Below are 19433 nucleotides of genomic sequence, written 5' to 3'. Positions count from 1 at the left end.
CGAGCCCAGCCCACTGAGGGGCGTGGTTTGCTGAGGCCGCGCCCAAAGCTATTTATGTCATCGTGTGGGCGTGGTTTTACTGGTCACACCCACTAAGACTCCGCCCCAGAGACTCGGAGTGCGCGGGAACTCCCCAAAAACACGTGAACAGATGGGGGAGGTGTGTGTGTGTTCGTTCATGAGTGTTTACATCTGTTTGTGTGTGTTCATGTGGGTTTGTGTGTGTGTTCGTGTGTCTGTGTGTGTGTTTACATGTTCATGTGTGTCTGTGTGTGTGTTCATGACTGTTTATGTGGGTTTCTGTTCATGAGTAGGTTCTGTTCATGAGTTTATGCAGGTTTGTGTGTGTATTCATGAGTGTTCACATGTGTTTGTGTGTTTGTGTTTATGCATGTGTATGTATTCGTGTGTCTGTGTGTTTACATGTTCTCATGTGTCTGTGTGCATGTTCATGACTGTTTATGTGGGTTTGTGTTCATGAGTGTTCACGTGTGTTTGTGTTTACACATTTACGTGTGTCTGTGTTGGTGTGCGTGTTCATGAATGTTTATGCGGGTTTCTGTTCATGAGTGTTCATGTGTCTCTGTGTGTGTTTACATCTTCACGTGTGTCTGTGTGTGTGTATGTGTGTATTTTCGTGTGTGTGTGTGTTTACATGTTCACGTGTGTGTGTGTGCCCAGGTGCACACCCCTGTGTGCACGGTATTTGCACACACACTGTGCACATGTGTTCGGTATTTCCCTGTGCGCACACACCCCCACACCCCTGCAGGCACCTGTACCCACCTGTCCCACAGCTGAACTGGCCCTGATGCCCTGCTGTAAAAGTTGCCCCAGCTCCCTCAGAAATCCCCACAGAGACCCCACCCCAGAGATTCCCCCACTCCTTCCAGAGACCCCCCATCCCCTCCATTATCCCCAGAGACTCCCCCAGCTCCCCCAGAGACCCTCATTCCTCCCCCCATCCCCACACCAGACTCAAAATGAGACCCGGAGCCCCTGGAAAAGGCAATCTGATATAAATAGCGATTTACAAAGAATACAAAAATAGAAGGAGGGGGGGCAGCACCCGAGCCAGCACCCCACAGGACCCCAGAGCCCCCCGAGCAGAGAACCGTGCAGGAGTTTGCCCGGGGGGTGCGGGGGTCCCGGCAGGAGGGGGGAGCCCTGGAGGTCCCACCTGGGGCCCCCAGCCCGCAGGGTGTGGGAGCTGCCCCCAAGGGGAGGGAAAGTACAAAAAGCGAAAAGTGCATCAATCTACATGTCCTGCCCCGGGGGAGGGACAGTCCCGCAGGGTCCCTGCAGCCCCGGGCACAGACACGGCGTTTGTTCAGCCTTTGGGAGATCCGGGGGGCACTGCTGGGGGGCATGGGGGGGAGGCCAAGCCCCAGGGACCGGGACCTGTGCCAGAGCACCCCCTCTGCACCCCTGAGTGCCCCCGGTAAGACAAACGTGTCCCCTCAACCTGAGCAGGGCGTGGAGACCCTGTCATGCAGCAATGGGGGGTCCCACAGCCCCAGCCCTGCCCCGTGTGGGAAGCCCCAAGGCAGGGGGACACGGGTTCCCCTGGAGGTGAGCTGGGGGCACGAGGGGTCCCCCAGGCAGGGGGCCCGGGCTGGCCCCGCTCCAAGGCACAGGCGGTGAGATCAGCGATGGCTTCAGCCCCGGGGGGATTAAAGCTGGTGTGAGTAACCCGACCCCCCAGCACTGGGGGACGGCAGCGCAGCCGTGGGGCAGGAGGGGCTGGCCCCCCACAGCCGTCCTTCCACACTCCCGGCGGCTCTCAGGGCAGCGATCCCAGTCCCAGCAAGGCACCGATGGGGCAGGAGAGGCTGGGGGGCCCTCTGTGACCCCCAGCTGGTGGTGACAGGGCGAGGGGGTTGGGGCACCTATGCCAGCAGCCCCATGCGGGTGACTTTGGCCGAGAGGAAGGTGTGCAGCACAAAGACGATGGGCTTGGGGCAGGAGTGCAGGTCCAGCGCCTGGGGGGAGATGGAGAGTGGTGTCAGCCCCCCCACATCCCACCGGGGACTGCAGGGCTGGGGGCTCCAACCAGCCAAACCCAGTGAGCCTGGGCAGCCGGGATGCTGCAGGGATGGGGGAAGCAGGAGGAAGCAGGGGCTCCCCTGGAGGAAGATCCCCAAACCAGGGGTTAGCCCGGCTGCCCCCTCCTCACCAGCTCGCCCTCGGGGCCCCCGAAATCCAGGTAGAGGGTCCTGATGCCGTCATCCGCAGACATCTTCAGCCGCTCGTAGGGGTAGCGGAAGAGCACGCTGGAGCCCGGCTCGTCCCGGGAGATGGTGAACCCGCCCTCGTAGTGGATGGAGAGCTGCACCTCCTGCCCGCCCAGCGTGCAGCCTGCGGGCACAGCCGCTGCCGTCAGTCCCGGAGGGGGCCGGGGGCAGCCATGGGGGGCCCAGCACCGCGGCACTCACCCACGGTCACCTCCTTGATGAGCTCGGCGGCGGCGTGGCAGCCCTGCACCAGGACGCGCGTCCAGGCCGACAGGTCGCGGTGGGTCTCCACGCGGAACACGTGCATCTCCACGCCCTGGCGAGAGCCCGTCCGCGTGGCGAACGTCAGCTCCGAGCCCAGCGCGGGCGAGCGGCGCCCGGAGCCAGAGTGCACCAGCCTGCAGGGGAAGGCATGGCCGGAGTCAGGGGTACGATGGCAGTGCTGGCACCGTGTCACCCCGTCACCCCTGCCCTGAGGCACAGCCACGGCCCCCCAGCCCAGCTCACCGGGTGGCCACCAGCGGGTAGCTGTGGCAGGGCGAGGCCCAGGCGTCCCTGGTCCAGGGCATCCCATCATACAGCAGCAGGTCCTTCTCCGTCACTGCCATCAGCACCGGCCGCCACTGCTGCCGCCCGCCGTCCAGGCGTGCCTGCCGGGCACGGGGCACCGTGAGGGGTGTGCCACAGCCCCGGCACCCGGCCCTGAGCCCACGGGCAGATGGAGCCCAAGGCAGTGGTTCCCCATTGCCAGGCAGCATCCACAGCACCCACAGAGATGGGCACAGAGAGCAGTGAGAGCCAGAGTCTCTACCCACATCCCCAATCCCGCCTCCCCTTGGTTTGCCATCCTGGAAACCAAGCTAGGAGCAGCCCCCAGGGGTCCTGCCCACCACACTGCCAGGCTGGCTGCAGCTCTCAGGCAGTAAATTCATGGAATAGGGAGGGTGTGATGAGGGTTTCCATCTGGAAAATCCCAGTGGGAGAAGGGGCTGAGGGCACAGGAAATGCTGCCATCACCGGGGCACAGCTGGATGGGAGAGCAGCAGAGCCAGAGCCCAGGCTGGGCTCTCTGGCTGCATCCACAGCCCCAGTGGCATCCTCGGCACATCCCATTGGCACTGCTGTCCCTGGGAGCCCCCCGGCACATCCCATCAGTGGTACCTGCTCGGCCAGCCAGGCGATGTGCTTCACCTCCCGGCCGCCGGCCGTGGGGCTGCCGGAGCCCAGCGTGGCGTTGAGCTCGGCCAGGACCTGGGGCAGCAGCGCGGTGATGTTGGCGTGCAGGGCGCTGAACCAGGCGTGGGCCGTGGCCGTGTCCCGGCAGCGCAGCACCAGCGTGTTCCGGCTGTCCGGAGAGTGCAGCTCGATCAGCCTGCAGGGGACGGGGACACGGCCCAGGGTGGGACACCAGCACTGCCTGGGCCCTGCGCTGCAAACTGGCTGCACTGCTTTGGGGCTTCTGCTGTGCATTTCCACCTGCCAGGGCTTTTAGCACTCATTTTAAGGCAGAGGGGCTGCCAGGGGGCTGGGAGGGAACATGGCATAGCCCTGGCCCTGGCCAAACCCTCTGCAGTGTCCTTCCATAGCTCAGTGGGTGAAGCAGGGGGTCATGGCCTCAGCGAGGGGCAGCCCCTAGCTGTGCCCAGGGTGTCCATGGGGTGCAGGGTCCCTCACACTGGCACTGGTGGGCAGACCCAGTCCTGTCCTGGGGTCTCTGGGGAGCAGGGTCCCCCCCACCGGCGGCCCCTGTCCTCACCTGTTCTCCAGGTCGGGCATGCTGAGGTTCCGGGCAGCAAAGCACATCTTGAGGGGGATCACCTTGCGGTCACGGGGGCCCTGGTGCTGGGGGGACCCCGAGTCCTCGCTGCCACTCAGGCTGGGGGACTGCGGGGCCGCCCCCTCCCACGGCAGGTCTGACACCAGCGATGGCTTCTTGATGTAGGGGGTCACCTCCCGCATGAACTTCACTGTGGGGAGGGGGGCACAGTCAGGCCTGGGGAGGGTCCTGCACCCCACACCTCAGCCCTGTGCCCCAGGGTTGATCTGATAGGGCAATGTGACCCTCCCACACTAAGGCTTGGAGTGTCCTGGGGGGGTCCCACCCTGTCCGGGTCAGGGATGTCCCGAGTGAAGGACAGGGCTGACAGCTCATCCATCCCTGCTGCCGGCGCGGGTGTAGGAAGGGGAAGGCGCCACAGGACAATGGTGCTGGGCAGGAGGTCAGGCTGCAGCCCATCCTGGTCCCATCCCGCCCAGCCAGGGCTGTGCCCGCCAAGTTTCCAGCCCTGCCGGCGATGCTGGGCCGGCCCTGCTGCTCACGCCCCGACGGCAGCCAGAGGAGGAGGAGGAGGGTGTGCAGCCAAGACATCCCGGCTCCACGCGCCTCTCCAGGCCGGGAAGGAAGGAAGGAGGCACCAGCTCCAGCTCCTGCTCCCCCCGGAGTGTCCCAGCCCAGCACCGCCCCGCTGACAGCAGCCCTGGACCCCCGCCCGGCCCCGGCAGCCAAGGCCGAGGGAGGGACGCGCTGGGGACAGAGACGGGGCAGTGAGAGGGAAAACCAAACCAAACAGCAAATAGGCTGCTCAGCACCGGGAAACCAGGGGTGAAAGGATCCTGGAGCCGGCACAATGCCACAGCCAGGCCCTCTGGAGGGGGAGTGACACCGATGGTGGGGCCCAGGCTGTGCTGCTGCCAATCCTTCCCTGCGGGGCTGCGAGCGGGAAGGGGGAGCAAGGAAGGGACGGCAGGGATGGAACTGGGCAGGAGACAACGGCCCCCGCCTTCCCGCCGGCTCTGCTGAGCCACGAGGTTCTTGCCCTTGCTGTGGGCAGCACAGGAGTTAATATTAGCTGCTGCCGGCGCGCTGATCCCGGGATTACCGCCGTCCCACACCCCTAATCCCGCTCCGGGCCGGGCGGGGAGCGCCGCGGGCAGCAGCACAGCTCCCGCTGCGGGGCTGCTCGGCAGATGTTTGCCAGATGTGGGCAGCTGCCTCCAGCACGGAGAGGGAGCTCAGCACGCGGGGCTGCAGCTCACAGCGAGCCTGCGGTGCAGGCACTGACCCCAGTGCAGTCAGGAGGGTGAGAGGCCAAGCTCGGCAGGAGTGTGGGTGCCCCGTAGTGACCCAGGACTGTGTCCTCATGGTGGGGGCAGCAGAACTGGCTCTGTTTTCAGTGGGATGCATCCATGGTGCAGGCAGGACACGGAGCACCTTGTGCCAGGGGTTGGGGGCACCTGCAACCACCCCTCCTGCTTCTGTGGAGGCGGTGACCAGCACAGAATTGCACTGCCGCCCTGGCAGGGCCAGCACCACCACCCCGGCACAGGCGCTGCCGCCCCACCCACGCTCACCACAGAGGAAGCCCAGCTGTCGCCTGCGCCCCTGGCCTGTCCCGCCGCAGGAAGGCGGCAGCTCCGGCTGCACCACGGCACTGCCGGCTGCACACCGGCCTCACCGGGGCTCACCGAGCCCCTGCAGCCGGCAGGGAACACCACCAGCCTTCCCAAGGCTTGTGCCCGGCCGTGCCCCTGGCAGTGCCCAGGGTCCGCACTGCACCCACAGCTGCCCGCGGGGCGGAAGGGCTCCCTTCCCCCAGGGCAGCCAGCGGGGCCTGTGGGTGCCCGGGGAGGTGCTTGGCGTGGGCCCTGAGGCCAACCCAGCCCCCAGGATGGGTGACACTGACACCAGCCCCACGGAGATGCCGTGCAGGGCTGATGGTTTCCCCTCCACCACTGGCACAGGGCCCAGGAGAAGCTCTGGCACCTGCCAGGGTGGTCATGGCTCCAGGGCTGTGAGGAGGGATGGGGCTGGATGGCACGGCCAGGTCCCCCACCAGCTCCTCTGTGGGCTCTGCTGATAGCAGCTGACCACGGGATGGTCCCACCAGAACCATTGGAGCAGCTGTGCCCAGCACAGTGAGAAAGGAAAGGAAGGGAAAGGAAGGGAAAGAAAAGGAAGAGAAAGTAAGGGAAAGGAAGGGAAGAGGCGTCTGCCACGGCACCCGTGCCCGTGGCGGAAGCGAGGGACAAACACAGCACAGGGCTGGAGCTCCTGTGGGACAGGATCAAACGGCTGGCAGCAGGAGGAAGGACAGGCAGCAGGAGGAAGGACGTGCTGAACCAGGCACGGGGTCCTGTGGGGACCCTCGCTGTGTTCAACAGCAGCCCACAACCACAGCACCAAGCCCGACCCTGCTGCTCCACCTCGGCCCCTGTGGCACCCAGCCGTGCCCAAGCACCTCGAGCCAGCTGTGCCCACACCAGGGAGCCCAGCCATGTCCCCTCGTGCCACTGCAGTGTGCCAGGAGTGTGTGGCAAAGCAGCAGTGCCCATCCCTGTACCGTGCCCAACAGGCACCGTGCCCATGGAGCAGCCTCACACAGCGGGGGACAGACGGACGTGCCAGGACACCAGGACAGTGTGTGTGGCACCACAGCACTGTGGCACAGCCCACCCTGACCTACGGCACGGGGGCTGGTGGCCTCGCCGTGCCCCGTGGCACGAGCCCCGTGCTGTGCCACCGGGCTGGGCAGGTCCTGCCCGAGCTTGTCGGGCTGCTGGGAACAGGAACAGGTCGGGCAGGAGCCGGTGGCTCTGCCGGGCCAGCCCCGAGCCGGCTGTGCTGGGCACAGGGCCCGGGGACACCGAGCCTGCGGGGGCTGAGCCTCAGGGACAGGGGCAGAGCCTGGACCAACGCCCCGGGTCGCAGCCCTCCCTCGGGACACTCAACCAGCCTGGGCATTGCCACCAGAGATAGGGGACAACCTGTTCGGGGGGACGCCACAGCCAGGGGACAAGAAGTCTGTCCTGGGGGACCCCTGATCTGTCTCTGAGGGACCCAAGTCTGTCGTGGAGGAAAACAATCAGTGATCACAATCCTGTCCTTGTCCCCAGCTGTGAGGGGTCCCCATCCTGCCACAGAGGGAACAGCCCGAGCAGGGGGGACACCGCAGTCCCTGTCCCCGTGCCTGGGGGCCCCCCCGTGGCTTTGGGGGGGACACAGAAATGTGCCAGGACTGGGGTGGGGGAGTGGCGTCCCACACCCGGAAAAGGGACCCAAAGGGGGTCCGGGAGGCCGGTGACAGCGGCAGAGAGGTGTGGTGGGAGCCGGTAACGGCGGGGAAGCACCGGGGCAGGGGACAGGAGAACACCGGGGGCCCGCACCGGGGATTCGGGGGGAGAGGAAGGGGTTGAAGCGTTACCTTCAAGGATGACCTCCCTGCCGGCTCTCTTCAGCGCCTGCACAGCTTGATCGTGGGTGGCATCGCGGAGATCGACGCCGTTAACAGCGAGGATGGCGTCGCCTAACCGGAGCGCTCCGCTCCTTTCCGCCGCCAATCCCGGGAAGATCCGTGAGATCAGCACCGGCATCCGATTCTCCCGACCTCCCTTAATGCTGATCCCGAGCCCTCCCGTCTCCGCTTTCACCACCCGCACCCTCCTCACGCCACCGGGTGCCGCCGCCTCCGCGTTGCCGTTCACCACGCCGTTCACCACCGACGGATCGCCGGTCCCCGGTTCCGCCGTTAAGCTCAGCGTTTCCCCGGTCAGTTCCGCCGACACGCGGACCCAGCGCTCCCGCAGGAGCAGCTCCAGCAGCCCCGTTTTACAAGCCCGGGTCCACACGGCCATGCCGCCGCCGCCGCCGCCGCCGCCGCCGGTCACCGGGGAAGGGGCGTGGCCTGGCGGAGGGCGCGGTTTGCGGCCCCGCCCCCGCCCGCATGGCGCGCTGCGGTAGGCTCGGGGGCGCGGGAGGACGGGGTGGGGCCGCCCCGCCCCCACCGCCGCTGCCACCAATCAGAGAGGTGGCGGCTAAGCCGCCGCCGCTGTGATTGGCTGTGGTGAAGGGCGTGGCTTAACAAACCACGCCCCCCGCGCCATGTCTGGCGCTGAGATTTGTTTGGCGCGCTGCGATTTATTTCACGAGTTACGCTTTAAATCTCCCGTGTTCTCCGGGGATCCCCGATTTCTCTCCCTCCATCCTCGGGGAATGTCGCTTCCCTGCCCCACGCAACACCTCCAGACCCCCGTCCTTAGGGAATGAGGCTCCCCGGCCCCAGGCAGCACCCACGGACCCACAGGCTCACTGGGGAGAGAGAAGCCAACACTGGGATTAGACACTGTGAGAGAAAGGGGATGGAATTTGGGGTGTCACCTTGTCCTCGCGCCCCGGGGAGGAGAACTGGAAGGATATGAAAATCATGATGACATGATGGTGGAGTGACAACAGGAATGAGCCCTGAGCCTGGGCATGTACACAACTGTGAGGTTTTATTCCGACAGCACCTTAAGAAAATTCTTACAGTGCCCCAGGAAGGCAGCACAGAGACAGTTCCTGAAGGTGGAGTGGCTTCTTCTGCTCTCAGGTGCCAAATTTCTTCTGCTGGACAGGCAGAGGCAGCTGGGTTTTGAAGTCCATGATGGGTCGTTCCACCACAACCAGGCAGCTCTTGTCCAGCAGATCCATGAAGAGCAGTGGCTGCAAGGCAGGAGATGGGAGTCGTGGAATCAGGGAATGGTTTGGGGTGGAAGGGACCTTAAAGGAATCTCATTCCACCCCTTGCCATGGACAGGGACACCCCCCACTGTCCCGGGTTGCTCCAAGCCCTGTCCAACCTGGCCTTGGGCACTGCCAGGGATCCAGGGGCAGCCACAGCTGCTCTGGGCACCTGTGCCAGGGCCTGTGCACCCTCCCAGGGAACAATTCCATCCCACTATCCCATCTAACCCTGCCCTCTGGCAGTGGGAGCCATTCCCTGTGTCGTGTCCATACCCTTGTTCCAAGTCCCTCTCCAGAGCTGAGCACCTCCCTGACCCCGCTCCCCAACACCATCACCCACCTGGAACTTCTTGCAGATCTTGAAGGCGTGGAGCTGCCTCTTCCTGGCGGTCTCTGGGAGCTGTTTGAGGGTGCTCTGGTTCATCAGGAGGGCGCTGTCGTCGGGCAGGGGCTGCGGGAGGGCAGCAGGCAGAGCGCGGGTCAGGCTCTGCAGGAGCCCCCCGGCACCCCCAGCCCTCCCGCCCGCTCACCAGGGACTTGTCGAGCACGCAGAGCAGGTAGGTGTCATGGAGCAGGATGTGCGAGGGGTTCTTGGGGTTGAAGGTGATGTGAGTGATGGGTGAGTCCCGCTCCAGCCAGGCGCGGTGCAGCCCCCGGCTCTGCACGGCACGGCTCCAGCTCGTGTACTGCCTCTCGGGGATGCTGAACTCAAACAGCTGCAGGGAGCACAGCAGGGACACGCTCAGGGCTGTCTGCTCCTGCCAGCAGCTCCAGCCAGGGCCGCGAGGCAAGCCAGACAGGGAAGGGAGCAGGACCACGAGAGCTCGACTAGCAGAGCTCCTACCTGCTGGTCCGAGTAGGCAATGACGAGGTTGTTGGTGCTGGGGTGGATGGCGAGGGCAGATACGGCACAGTCATAGTTGGGCACCACGCAGTGATGCTGCAGGAGGGGACAGTGCACTGACAGGACCTGCCAGGGCCACTGCTGACAGCTCTCCCACACACCCACCCTGACCAGAACCTCCAGGACTGCCTCTGACCCCCTTTCCCACCCCACACCCACCCCAGCCCTGCTCCAGGGATGCAGTGATGGCTCCCAGCAGGGCAGTGCCTGCTGAGTTCCCCATCCCGTGTCCCCTAAGGCTGGGGGGTCACTCCCAGGCCCACCTTGAAGCTTTTCAGGTTGTAGATGTGGATGGCCCAGTCTCCACTGACAGCTGCCAGCCAGTGCCCGTCCGCACTCGGTGCCAGCAGGTAAACTGCCTCGGAGCAGCCTGCAGAGAGCCTCGGGCTCAGAGGGGTGCTGGCAGCTCCAAACCTCAGAGACACCCAGCCCCACATGCCCCCTGATTGCCCAGTGCCAGGCCACGAGGGCACAAACACCCCCCGGAGAGACTCACACACCCCTGAGGGCAGGAAAGGGGGACACCCCTCTCTGCACCCGCAGGGGAGGGGGATGCAGAGCCCAGGAACCCCCAGCCCCAGCCCAGCTCCCCCCAGCCCACACCTGAGGGCGGCCGCAGCGTGTGCAGGTGTTTGCAGCCCCCCGGCTCCAGCAGCTGGAAGACGTGGACAGATCCTCGGGCAGAGGCCACAAAGAGGCTCTCGGAGTCGGCAGAGAACTGGAGCTGGTAGGCTGGGGGCAGGAGCTTGGGCACTTTGGGGACCTGGCAGCGGGGAGAACGCAGCTCTGGCAGCCACTCCACTGCCACCCACATCCCCACGAGTGACAGTGGCCAGGCCAGCCCCCGCAGCCCCCCAGCCTCTGACCTTCCTGAGGCTGACGCTGTCTCCGTCGCAGCGCACGCGGTACAGCTGGAAGCGGGAGGCCGTGGAGTAGCCCAGCCAGGTGCCACAGGGTGAGATGGAGCTGCAGTAGATGTGCTCCGGGCCCTGGGAACACCACGGGACTCAGGGAGGCCCAAGGGACCCCCAGAGCCCAGCACACACCCCTCAGCTACCCCAGGGGCACCCCAGCCCGCTCAGCCCTACCTTGCTCTTGAGCTGCACCAGGTGCTCAGGCATCCGGCACAGGGGAAGGACCTCGCCGTCCTTTCCTGGGGAAGGAACCACACAGACCACCAGTGAGAGTGGGGAAACCACACCGGGCTCTCTGAGCAGCTGGGGATCCTGGGGGAGCGTCCAGACCCTCCCCTGAGGCCCAGGACAGCTCAATCCCAAAATCCTGCTGGCAGCCTGGGCTCTGCCAGGGAGCCAACACCGGAGAGCTGCACCTGTGACTCACCGGTCTCCTCAGTGGAGCCAAGTCTCCAGAGCTCCAGGTACTGGGAGAACTGGAAGAGGAGCAGCCGGGCTTTCCTGGCGCAGGAGACGAGGCGTCGCTGCGTGGAAAAACAGGCAGGATGTGAGGGACACACAGCTGGGCACAACGGGCTGGGGCACAGCCGGAATGCCCTGGGGTGCTGGTGACTCTGAGCAGGGGGAGAGCAGGGAAATCAGGTCCGTGGGATGGGAGCCTGGAGATGGAGACCCAGCAGGACCAGAAAGACCAGCCTGACAACTTGCACTGCTCCTTGGCAGAGCTTCCAGATGTACCAGGAAAGGAGACACAACGGGGCAGAGGAGGGAGCCAGGCACAGGGAAGGAACCCTGGCAGGGTAATGAGGGCACCTGGAGGGGCAGGGAGATCCAGCCCTGCCAGCCCCACCAGCTCCAAGCCCCCAGTCCCTGCACCACTCACGTGGGGGAAGGTGAATTTTCGGAGCGCTGCGTCGTAGCTCTTCTTCTGCACCTTCTCCATCAGCGGGCGGATCACCAGCTGGGCGTCCAGGCCTGGAAGCCAAGCACAGATCAGCCCGGCCGGTACCGGGAGGGCAGACCCTGCCCAGTCCCGGTGCCCCCGGCAGGGCAGTCGTACCCCCAGAGATGAGGGCGGTGGGGCTGTGCGCCACAGCCCGCACGTCGTGGCTGTGGAACTGGAAGGGCTTGGTCCGCACCCAGCGCTTCTCCAGCCCGCCCAGCCTCACGGGCAGCAGCTGCAGATGGTAGGTGGCCCCGGTCGAAGTGCCCACGATCATGCTGTCCTCCTTCTGCAGAGGGGAAACGGCGCTGTGGGAGCAGACTGGGAACAATAGCAGGGCACTGCCAGGAGGCAGAGTGCAGCAGCTCCTGCTCCCTGTCAACCAGGGGGGACCTGTAGGTGTCACCCACCTGTGACACGGCCAGCGAGAGCACGGCCGAGGTGCTGACGGTGTGGGACTCTGCCAGCGTGCCCTGCTCCCAGTCCCAGAACTGCACCCTCCCAAAGGAGTCGGCGCTGACCACGGTGCCGCTGGACAGGAGGGCGATGGCCCACACCACGCACTCGCGCTTGGCCTTCTCCACGTGGTGGTTCACCATGACCCTCTGCACCGTCTGGCCTGCAGTGCAAGAAGGTTGGGAGGGGCCAGGGGATCCCCCGGTGCCTGGCAGGGCCAGTGGGTGCCGGTGGCCCTGGGGGATGGGATGGGATGGGATGGGATGGGATGGGATGGGATGGGATGGGATGGGATGGGATGGGATGGGATGGGATGGGATGGGGCTGCTCCCGGGACAGGAGGTACCTGAAGTGACGTCAATCACACGAAAGAAGTCGATGGAGCCGGCCACGATATGAGTGTCCGAGGGGTGCCAGGACAGGCACAGGACACGGCCTGGGGAGGGAGGGAAGCTCCGTGTGAGAGCCCACAGTCACGGGGACAGCCGGAGGGACGGTGCTGCAGCCAGGACCCACCTTTCCGCCTGTCCAGGTTCCGCTCGAACTGGATCCCCCCAGGAACCACCTGGAAGATCTTGACAGAGCCGTCCTCGCAGCCGATCTGCGGGGGCCGGGATCAGCGCGGGGCTCAGCAGGACCCTCTCCCCGTGCCGCCGGCCCCGGCGCCGCTCCCGGCGGGACTCACCGCCAGCTGGGTGCCGGTGCTGTTGGCCACCATGCTCCAGATGGGTCCCCCGCCGCCATCCAGGCCGCGGGCCGCGCTCAGCCCGGACAGGTCGTACTCGGTGATGTCCCCGCCGAGCCCGGCCCCGAAGAGCCGGTCCCCGGCCGCCCAGCACAGCGACTCCACCGACCGCGCCTCGTGCCCGGGGATCACCTGCGCAGGGACCGGGTCACACCGCGGCACCGGGAGCACCCGGTACCACCCGGTACGCATCGGCAGGGCCAGATAACGCCCGGTACAGCCTCGGTGAGGCCCGACACAGGCCCGGTACAGCCCCGGTGCGGATCCGTAGGGCCAAGCAACGCCTGGACCCGGCTCGACACGGCCCGGCTCGGCTCGGTACAGGCCCAGCACAGGCTCGGTGCCGATCGGAAGGACCAAGCACGCCCCGTACGGGCTCGGTACGCGGCCGGTAGAAGCTCGATAAAGCCCGGTACGGCTCGGTACAGGCCCGGTGCATCCCGTGCCGGCGCCCTCACCTTCTCCTGGAAGTAGTTGGCGGCGAAGTTGTACACCTCGACGGCGCCGTCGGTGCGGGCCAGGGCCAGGCGGGAGCCGCGGGGGTGGCAGGCGAGGCAGCGCACGCCCGCCGGCACCAGCCCGAAGAACCGCACCCGGTGCACCTCGAACTCGCCCATGGCGCTCCGCCGGCCCCGGCGCCGCTTCGCTCCCGCTCCGCTCCCGCTCCGCCCCACGTGCGCGCGGCGCGCCGGAACCGGAGCTGCCCCGGGGCCGCGCGGAACCGGAAGCGGAAGCGGCGGCGGCGCGGCGGGAGATTCGTGCGCGGCCGGCGGCGGGTGCGGTAGCGGAGCCGGGCGGCGGGAGCGGGGCGCGGCGCGGGGCGAGCGCACGGTGCAGGCGGGAGGGGTCCGGCCCCGAGAGACCCGGCCGGGCCGCCCCGGGCCGTCCCCGCCGCACCGGCGCCGCTGGAGGGCACCAGCGCCCCGCGGGACCGGGCGGCGGCACGGGGGGCGCAGGGCCCGGGGGAGGCTGCAGGGCCCGCAGGGGGGTCTGGGCCTGGGGGCCTCGGGGAGGGGAAGGGTCTGGGCTCTGGGCATGGCGGCTGCGGCTGGATCTGGGGGGACCTTGGGGGACCGGAGGGCCTGGGGACATTCTATAGGGCCTGGGAGGAGAGGATCTCAGGATCTGTGGGCCCAGAACGGGGTCTGTGGGGCCCGGGGGTGGAAATTCATCCTGGAGCCCCCAGATGGGGAGGGCCAGGGGCTCCTGCTCCCCTCCCCGCTGCCCCTGTCCTGACCGTGTCTCTGCAGCCCCTGGCAGGCCCGGCATGGTGCAGATCGTCATCTCCAGGTGAGCCCCATGGGTCCCGTCCCCGTGGCCCCTGTGCCTGCTGGGGCCCGGGTGACCCTCCCCATGTCTCCCCCAGCGGTGGCACCGGGGCCCTGGCACAGTGGGTGCTGCTGGAGCTGCAGGGCGAGGTGGAGCCCCGTCAGAGCGGGGACCTGGCCGGGAGCCTGCTGGGAGACCTGCACTACACCTGTGAGGTGAGGCTGGACACCAGTGGGACCTGCCTGGGACAGTCCAGCCCAGCCTCACCCTCCGCTCTCCCCAGGGCGTCCCTGTGCTCATCGTGGGTCACCACATCCTCTACGGGAAGGTGGTGCAGCTGGAGAAGCCGTTTGCTGTGCTGGTGAAGCAGGGAGGAGCCTCCCAGCCCAGCCCCGTGGGGCCCCACAGCCACTACACCGTTACTGCCCTCATCAAAACCAAACTGCTCTTCAAAACCCGCCCCAAGCCCATCATCACCCACGTGCCGAGGAAGGTCTGAGGGGAAGGATGTGGGCTATGAACTGTGATCTGCTGCTAGAAAAAGCAGCAGGGACTTGGGGAGATCCAGGACCTCATCCCTGTCCTGCACAGGGGACTCTGGCACTGCTGGGTCCTGTGTCTGGGCACCCAGAGCCCTTCCTGGGTCACTTGTCACCTCCAAAATGACTCTTTTCAGAGAGCAACCAAGCTCTTGGCCACAGATGCTGTGGATCACCCCAGGGCCATGGCTTCTGGTAGGTAGGGACCTCCTGTGAGCCTGGGCAGGGGTGTCCCACCCAGGGGCTGTCCACAGTGTACAGCAGGTCCCAGGGATCCATGGAGGTGCCAGAGTGGAGATGTCTCCTTCCATCCGCTCCCTGCAGCTGTAGGGACACCAGTGCCATGCAGGGACTCAGGACCAACCTCCCTCAAGTTGGGCAGGGGGTTCAGGGACCCTCCCCAAAACACACCACGTGTCCTCACTTCAAGTCTTTATTTCCACAACTCCGTCAGGATATAAAAACCAGCCTTTTCCACCCGAAATATGGAAAAAAATTCCCCTGGCAGGTTCAAAAATAAATAGATTTACAAACCATCTGCAACAATACCAAAGAGCTACAAAAGTCTTCTAAAAAACCTTGTATTAAATTAAACAAAAACCAGCTAAAAGCTCCGTCGTAGAAAGGGGGTTTTATCCAAGTCCTGAAAAAAGGACCCACAGGTGAATTCCCTGGGGAGGGGAAAGTTGGGAAGCACCTTGCCTAAATCCCCATCTCCCTACTGTTGGGAAAGTAGCGGGGTGGGAGTGATGGGGCCGTGGGGTGGCCAGAGCATGACACAGCCCCAGAGGGTCTCCAGCAATGCCCCGGCCGGCACACAGCCCCCCAGTTTTCCCAGTCTCTCCATGCCAGGATCCCCCCCTTGGCTCTTTGGCAAAGCTGAAGCAACCTGCTGCCCTCCTGGAGCAGCCAGACCCCCGAAAGGCCTGGGGGGCTGCCCATGGGTACGTGCCCGCACGCAGCCGTGGGGCAGAGGCAGCACAGCCAGCAGTGCTGGCACCATGTAGACACACTGTGTGTCCTGGGGTGGGGAGTGCTCTAGCACCACAGAGGTGGGACTGAAATCCCTGTAAAAGCACCGAGGGGTGGAAGGTTCTGGAGTGGGGTGTGGGGAGCACGGCCAGCAGCGCTCCACACCAGGATGCTCCATAGGGCACAGCTGGGATGTAGCTGGCAGCACCTGGCTGGGTGATGGGCAGCCCTGGCTCAGCTTCTCTGTGGCCAGCTTGGGATGGAAAAAGGAAAGGATAGGAAAAGTTTGCACCTTAATAGAGAATAAAAGCAAGATTTCAAGATCTGATGAGAAATGCCAAGGGTTGGGAGCGCTCAGCGCTGCCCAGCAGCTCCGGGATTGGGAAAAAGGGGCCTGGGGGTGTTCACTCCAGCACGTGGGATCACCCCAGCACCTGGTGGTTCCGGGACGGGGAAGAGGGGACGGCGGTGGTTACCCTGACACGTCAGGTGGCCATGGCACCGGGATGACCCTGGCACGGGACCACCCCACGGTCAGACCTCAGTGAAGACCAGCCCACACTGCTCCTGCCTCTTGCCGCAGCGGCGGGCAACGATGGCCAGGTAAAGGGTGAGCAGGGCCACCCAGTAGCAGGCATAGAGGATGGCACCTGAGACAAGGAAGGCCACCTCGGTCTCGCTGAAGAGGTCCTGGCTGTAGGCGGTGTAGGCCAGCCCGCCCAGCAGCACCGCCACCCACACCGACACTGGCAGCAGCCCCACGAAGTTCACCACGATGGTGCGGCGCCCTGAGGTGCCCCAGCCCGACTTGTTGATGGTGGCAATGGCGAAGATTTTGGCGGGCAGCAGGCTGGACATGTAGAGGAGGGCGTAGAGGGACATGAAGATCATCTCGGCGCTGCCGCGCAGGAAGCAGGCGTAGGTGGCCTTGATGACGCCCACCAGCTGCACCGTCAGCAGGAACAGGAGGATGTTCCAGATGCGGCCGCGGTAGAAGAGCTGGATGACGGTGGCAATGAGGAAGAAGGGGAAGAAGCCGGTGACCACCGACTCATAGGTCATCCAGAGGTGGTGCTTGTGGAACCAGAGCGCGTTGTAGAGCCACTCGCGGAAGTAGGACTTGCTCCAGCGGGTCTGCTGGTTGAGCCAGCGCAGGTACCGCGTGGGCGTCTCTGTCAGGCACTTGGAGCGAGCCGTGTACTTGGTCCGGTAGCCCAGGCTGAGCACGCGGTTGGTGAGGTGCCGGTCATCCCCGAAGCTGCACTTGCTGCCCAGGAAGGTCTGGTGGTACCAGTCCTCGAGGAACTGCTGCAGCAGCGCATTGCGGTACATGCCCAGGGGGCCGCTGATGCACTGCACGCACCCGAAGTACGACTGGCACGCGCGCTCCACGTTGAAGGCCATCCAGTACCGCACGCTGCTCAGGAAGGAGAGCCACGAGTCGTACTTGTTCAGGATCTGGGGAGGGGATGGATGTGAGCCCCGGCAGCGCTGCAGCCCCATGGGCCCCCAGCCCTGCCCTCCCTCACGCCAGGGTACCTGGACGTCACCGCCGACGCCGCCGACGTGGGGGTCGGCCTCCAGGATGCGGAGCATCTCGGCGGTGCAGGCGGGGTCCAGCACCGTGTCTGAGTCACACACCTGGGGGCAGAGGGAATGTGGAGCCCCGCTCCCGCCGCCCACGCGCGCCCGGCAGACAGCCCAGCCCACAGCCAGGCAAGCCTGAGCCACGGACGGCGAGACCAGGCAGAGCCCCGGAGACCGGCAGGCGATGGAGGGGAGCAGAGCAGCCGGTGGTACTGGGGCACCGCTGCCCAGGACACCCATCTCTGGCTGCTGACGCTGAGGGAGGACCTGTTCCAGTCACCACATGTGGGGACCTTGCACTTCGTGCAACACTGTCCCACGGGATGACACCACAGCAAGCCATGTGCTGAGGAGGAGCTGATGGGACACCCTTGGGCAGCAGTCAACACCTCAGCCACCCCAGTGTGTGCAGCCCCCAGCCCTGGTGGCTCTAGGCCAGTGCATGGGGCCAGATCCAGTGCCAGGCACCCAGGTGCTACTGGGGATTCCCGGGGCACCTCTGCCCAGGACGCTCACTGCCCACATCCCCCAGCCCATGCACCCACCTGGATATAGTCCACGGAGTCTCCGAGCGCCCGGAAGGCCGTGTACATCACCTCCCGCTTCCCGCCCCACTTCTGGAGGATGCAGGAGTAGGTGTTGCTGCGGACCAGTGCCTGAACTCGGGCCAGCCCTTCCCGCAGCCCGGCCTCTGTCTCCCCCTCGCCCCAGGCGTGGAAGTTGCTCCTCCAGATGTAGCTGCCGGAGTGCTCGGAGCCCATCACGTCGTGGAAGATGTCCAGCATGTAGGTGTCGTCAGGGCCGTTCCCGTCCACCACCATCACCACTTTGAGGTCGGGGAAGGCGATGCGCTTGACGGAGCGTAGGCACTTCGTCAGGTAGTCGGGGTCCTCCTGGAAGGCGGCGATGCAGAGGGCCACGGAGCGCCCCGGCCGCACCGGCTGCCCCTCGCCCCGCATGCGCCGGTGCTCCAGGAAGGCGAAGAGGCTCTGGATGAAGAGGTGCAGCCCCAGGATGGCCCCGTAGAGGCCGAAGGAGAGGTAGTGCTTCTCCGTGTGGATGAACTGGTACCCTGTGACGTAGGCGGCCAGGATTCCCCCCAGCACCGCCACGGCGAAGAGGCTGGTCCCCACGACACGCAGGGCCGTGGAGAGGCTCCCTGGCATCTGGGGGGACACGGGGCGCCATCAGGGCACGGGGACATCCTCCCCATCAGGTCACCCGGAATGCAAAAGCGGGGTGGCCCTGCTCCTCCGCTGCCCCACGGCCACCCTGTCCCTCACCGGCCACTGGTTTGGGGGTGACACCTTCCCAGTGCCTCCGCGGGGCCAGAGGAGGTGCGGGGGTCCCCCACACCCCGCTCTGTGTGTGCCAGGTGAGGTGCAGGGGTCCCAGGTACCCCACCGAGCACGGTGCCAGCACCCCCATCCACCCGAGCAGGAGCACGGCTGCTCGCAGACGATGGCTGGGCTGGAGGACAGGGAAGGGCACGGGGATGTCAGGGACCGGGTGTCCCCGGGGAAATCACGGCCGCCCAGAGCCCTCCGCCACCCGAGCGTGTGCAGGGGACCCCCGGCTGCGGGGACGGCAGCAGCGAGACCCCCGCCCGCTGCGGGATGGGACGGACAGCGCGGGCAGGACGGGACTGAGGGGAGGCACCGGGACGCGGGCAGGGGGTGCGGGCAGGTCAGGGGTGCCCGAGCACGTGCTGGGGTGCGGGCAGGGCGCGGAGCCAGCCCCAGGGACCCCGGCGGCACCTCCCGGGCAGCCCCCTCCGGCTCCCCCCGGTCCCGCAGCCCCCGGCGCTCCCGGCTCCTCCCGGTCCCGCAGCCCCCGGCGCTCCCGGCTCCCGCTACCCCCGGCCCCGCAGCCTCCGGTGCTGCCGGGCTCCCAGCATCGCGGGGGACCCCGAGCCGGCACCAGCGGGCCGGGAGGGAGGAGGAGGGACCGGGACTCACCGTGGAGGTGCCGGTGGTGGTGGTGCCGCCGCTCCCCACCCGCCGCCGCCGCTGTGCGCCCGGCCCGGCCCGTGCGGCCCCTTTATACCGCGGCGGGGCCGGCACCGCCCGCAGCCCGCGGGGGCCCCGCCCGGCACCGGCACCGGCACCGGCACCGCCGGCACCGCCCCCGGCACCAGCACCGGCACCGGCTCCAGCTCCGCCCGCAACCCCCGGGAACCCGCCCCGCACCGGCAGGACCTGGCACCGGCCCCAGCCCCGCACTGCGGGAGTGATGACCGGCACCGGCAGCACCGGCAGCACCGGCGGCGCCGGCATCAGCAGCACCAGCGCTGCACCGGCACTGGCACCATCACAGGCATTACGGCACGGCTGCTATACCGGCGGCACCGGCAGCGGCTCCGGTGCTGCAC

General features: G+C 66.3%; 4 protein-coding genes across 5 annotated transcripts; 1 reads left to right on the top strand and 3 right to left on the bottom strand.

The window, feature by feature from the left end:
* Window positions 1-1004: 1004 nt before the first annotated feature.
* SNTB2 (syntrophin beta 2) lies at window positions 1005-7956 on the bottom strand. The gene is given in 8 exon segments (XM_066557437.1): window positions 1005-1982; window positions 2177-2358; window positions 2436-2632; window positions 2742-2884; window positions 3396-3606; window positions 3991-4201; window positions 7436-7923; window positions 7925-7956. Coding segments are annotated over 8 exon segments (1557 nt in total). The 3' UTR covers window positions 1005-1889.
* Window positions 7957-8485: 529 nt separating this feature from the next.
* UTP4 (UTP4 small subunit processome component) lies at window positions 8486-13350 on the bottom strand. The gene is made up of 16 exons (XM_066557372.1): window positions 13154-13350; window positions 12636-12827; window positions 12467-12551; window positions 12297-12386; window positions 11905-12113; window positions 11612-11783; window positions 11435-11526; window positions 10979-11075; window positions 10726-10790; window positions 10504-10626; window positions 10241-10400; window positions 9901-10007; window positions 9578-9673; window positions 9264-9449; window positions 9074-9184; window positions 8486-8712 (listed from the first exon to the last, which is right to left on the bottom strand). The coding sequence occupies exons 1-16, from the start codon at window positions 13310-13312 to the stop codon at window positions 8596-8598; spliced, it is 2061 nt and encodes a 686-aa protein (XP_066413469.1). The 5' UTR covers window positions 13313-13350; the 3' UTR covers window positions 8486-8595.
* A 111-nt stretch (window positions 13351-13461) lies between these two features.
* CHTF8 (chromosome transmission fidelity factor 8) lies at window positions 13462-15107 on the top strand. Of its 2 annotated transcripts, XM_066557404.1 has the most exons (4): window positions 13462-13471; window positions 13946-13985; window positions 14062-14179; window positions 14248-15107. In XM_066557404.1, the coding sequence occupies exons 2-4, from the start codon at window positions 13963-13965 to the stop codon at window positions 14461-14463; spliced, it is 357 nt and encodes a 118-aa protein (XP_066413501.1). In that variant the 5' UTR covers window positions 13462-13471; window positions 13946-13962; the 3' UTR covers window positions 14464-15107. The 2 variants fall into 2 exon arrangements, with proteins under 2 accessions (XP_066413501.1, XP_066413500.1); XM_066557403.1 differs by lacking the exon at window positions 13462-13471 and having other exon boundaries at window positions 13850-13985.
* Window positions 14923-19083, bottom strand: HAS3 (hyaluronan synthase 3). Its single transcript, XM_066557402.1, has 4 exons — window positions 19021-19083; window positions 17608-18228; window positions 17015-17116; window positions 14923-16933 (listed from the first exon to the last, which is right to left on the bottom strand). Exons 2-4 carry the CDS (start codon window positions 18226-18228, stop codon window positions 16010-16012), a joined length of 1647 nt encoding a protein of 548 aa, XP_066413499.1. The 5' UTR covers window positions 19021-19083; the 3' UTR covers window positions 14923-16009.
* Window positions 19084-19433: the final 350 nt, after the last annotated feature.

The sequence above is a fragment of the Molothrus aeneus genome, chromosome 11, assembly GCF_037042795.1.
Source record: "Molothrus aeneus isolate 106 chromosome 11, BPBGC_Maene_1.0, whole genome shotgun sequence".
NCBI classification, from domain to species: Eukaryota; Metazoa; Chordata; class Aves; order Passeriformes; family Icteridae; genus Molothrus; species Molothrus aeneus.
The sequence above is the reverse complement of the archived record's forward strand: the minus strand, read 5'-3'. Positions and strand labels throughout refer to the sequence as shown.

Excerpts from the sequence above, each read along its gene's own strand:
- HAS3 (XM_066557402.1), bottom strand. The coding sequence starts at position 18,228 with ATGCCAGGGAGCCTCTCCACGGCCCTGCGTGTCGTGGGGACCAGCCTC. Across the intron at positions 17,117-17,607 it reads ACTCCGTGGACTATATCCAG|GTGTGTGACTCAGACACGGT; the intron begins GTGGGTGCATGG and ends CTCTGCCCCCAG. Across the intron at positions 16,934-17,014 it reads GCGTCGGCGGTGACGTCCAG|ATCCTGAACAAGTACGACTC; the intron begins GTACCCTGGCGT and ends TCCCCTCCCCAG.
- UTP4 (XM_066557372.1), bottom strand. The coding sequence starts at position 13,312 with ATGGGCGAGTTCGAGGTGCACCGGGTGCGGTTCTTCGGGCTGGTGCCG. Across the intron at positions 11,076-11,434 it reads GAAAATTCACCTTCCCCCAC|CGACGCCTCGTCTCCTGCGC; the intron begins GTGAGTGGTGCA and ends TTTTCCACGCAG. Across the intron at positions 10,008-10,240 it reads CACGCTGCGGCCGCCCTCAG|GCTGCTCCGAGGCAGTTTAC; the intron begins GTGTGGGCTGGG and ends GGCTCTCTGCAG.
- CHTF8 (XM_066557403.1), top strand. The coding sequence starts at position 13,882 with ATGGGGAGGGCCAGGGGCTCCTGCTCCCCTCCCCGCTGCCCCTGTCCT. Across the intron at positions 13,986-14,061 it reads GTGCAGATCGTCATCTCCAG|CGGTGGCACCGGGGCCCTGG; the intron begins GTGAGCCCCATG and ends TGTCTCCCCCAG. Across the intron at positions 14,180-14,247 it reads ACCTGCACTACACCTGTGAG|GGCGTCCCTGTGCTCATCGT; the intron begins GTGAGGCTGGAC and ends CGCTCTCCCCAG.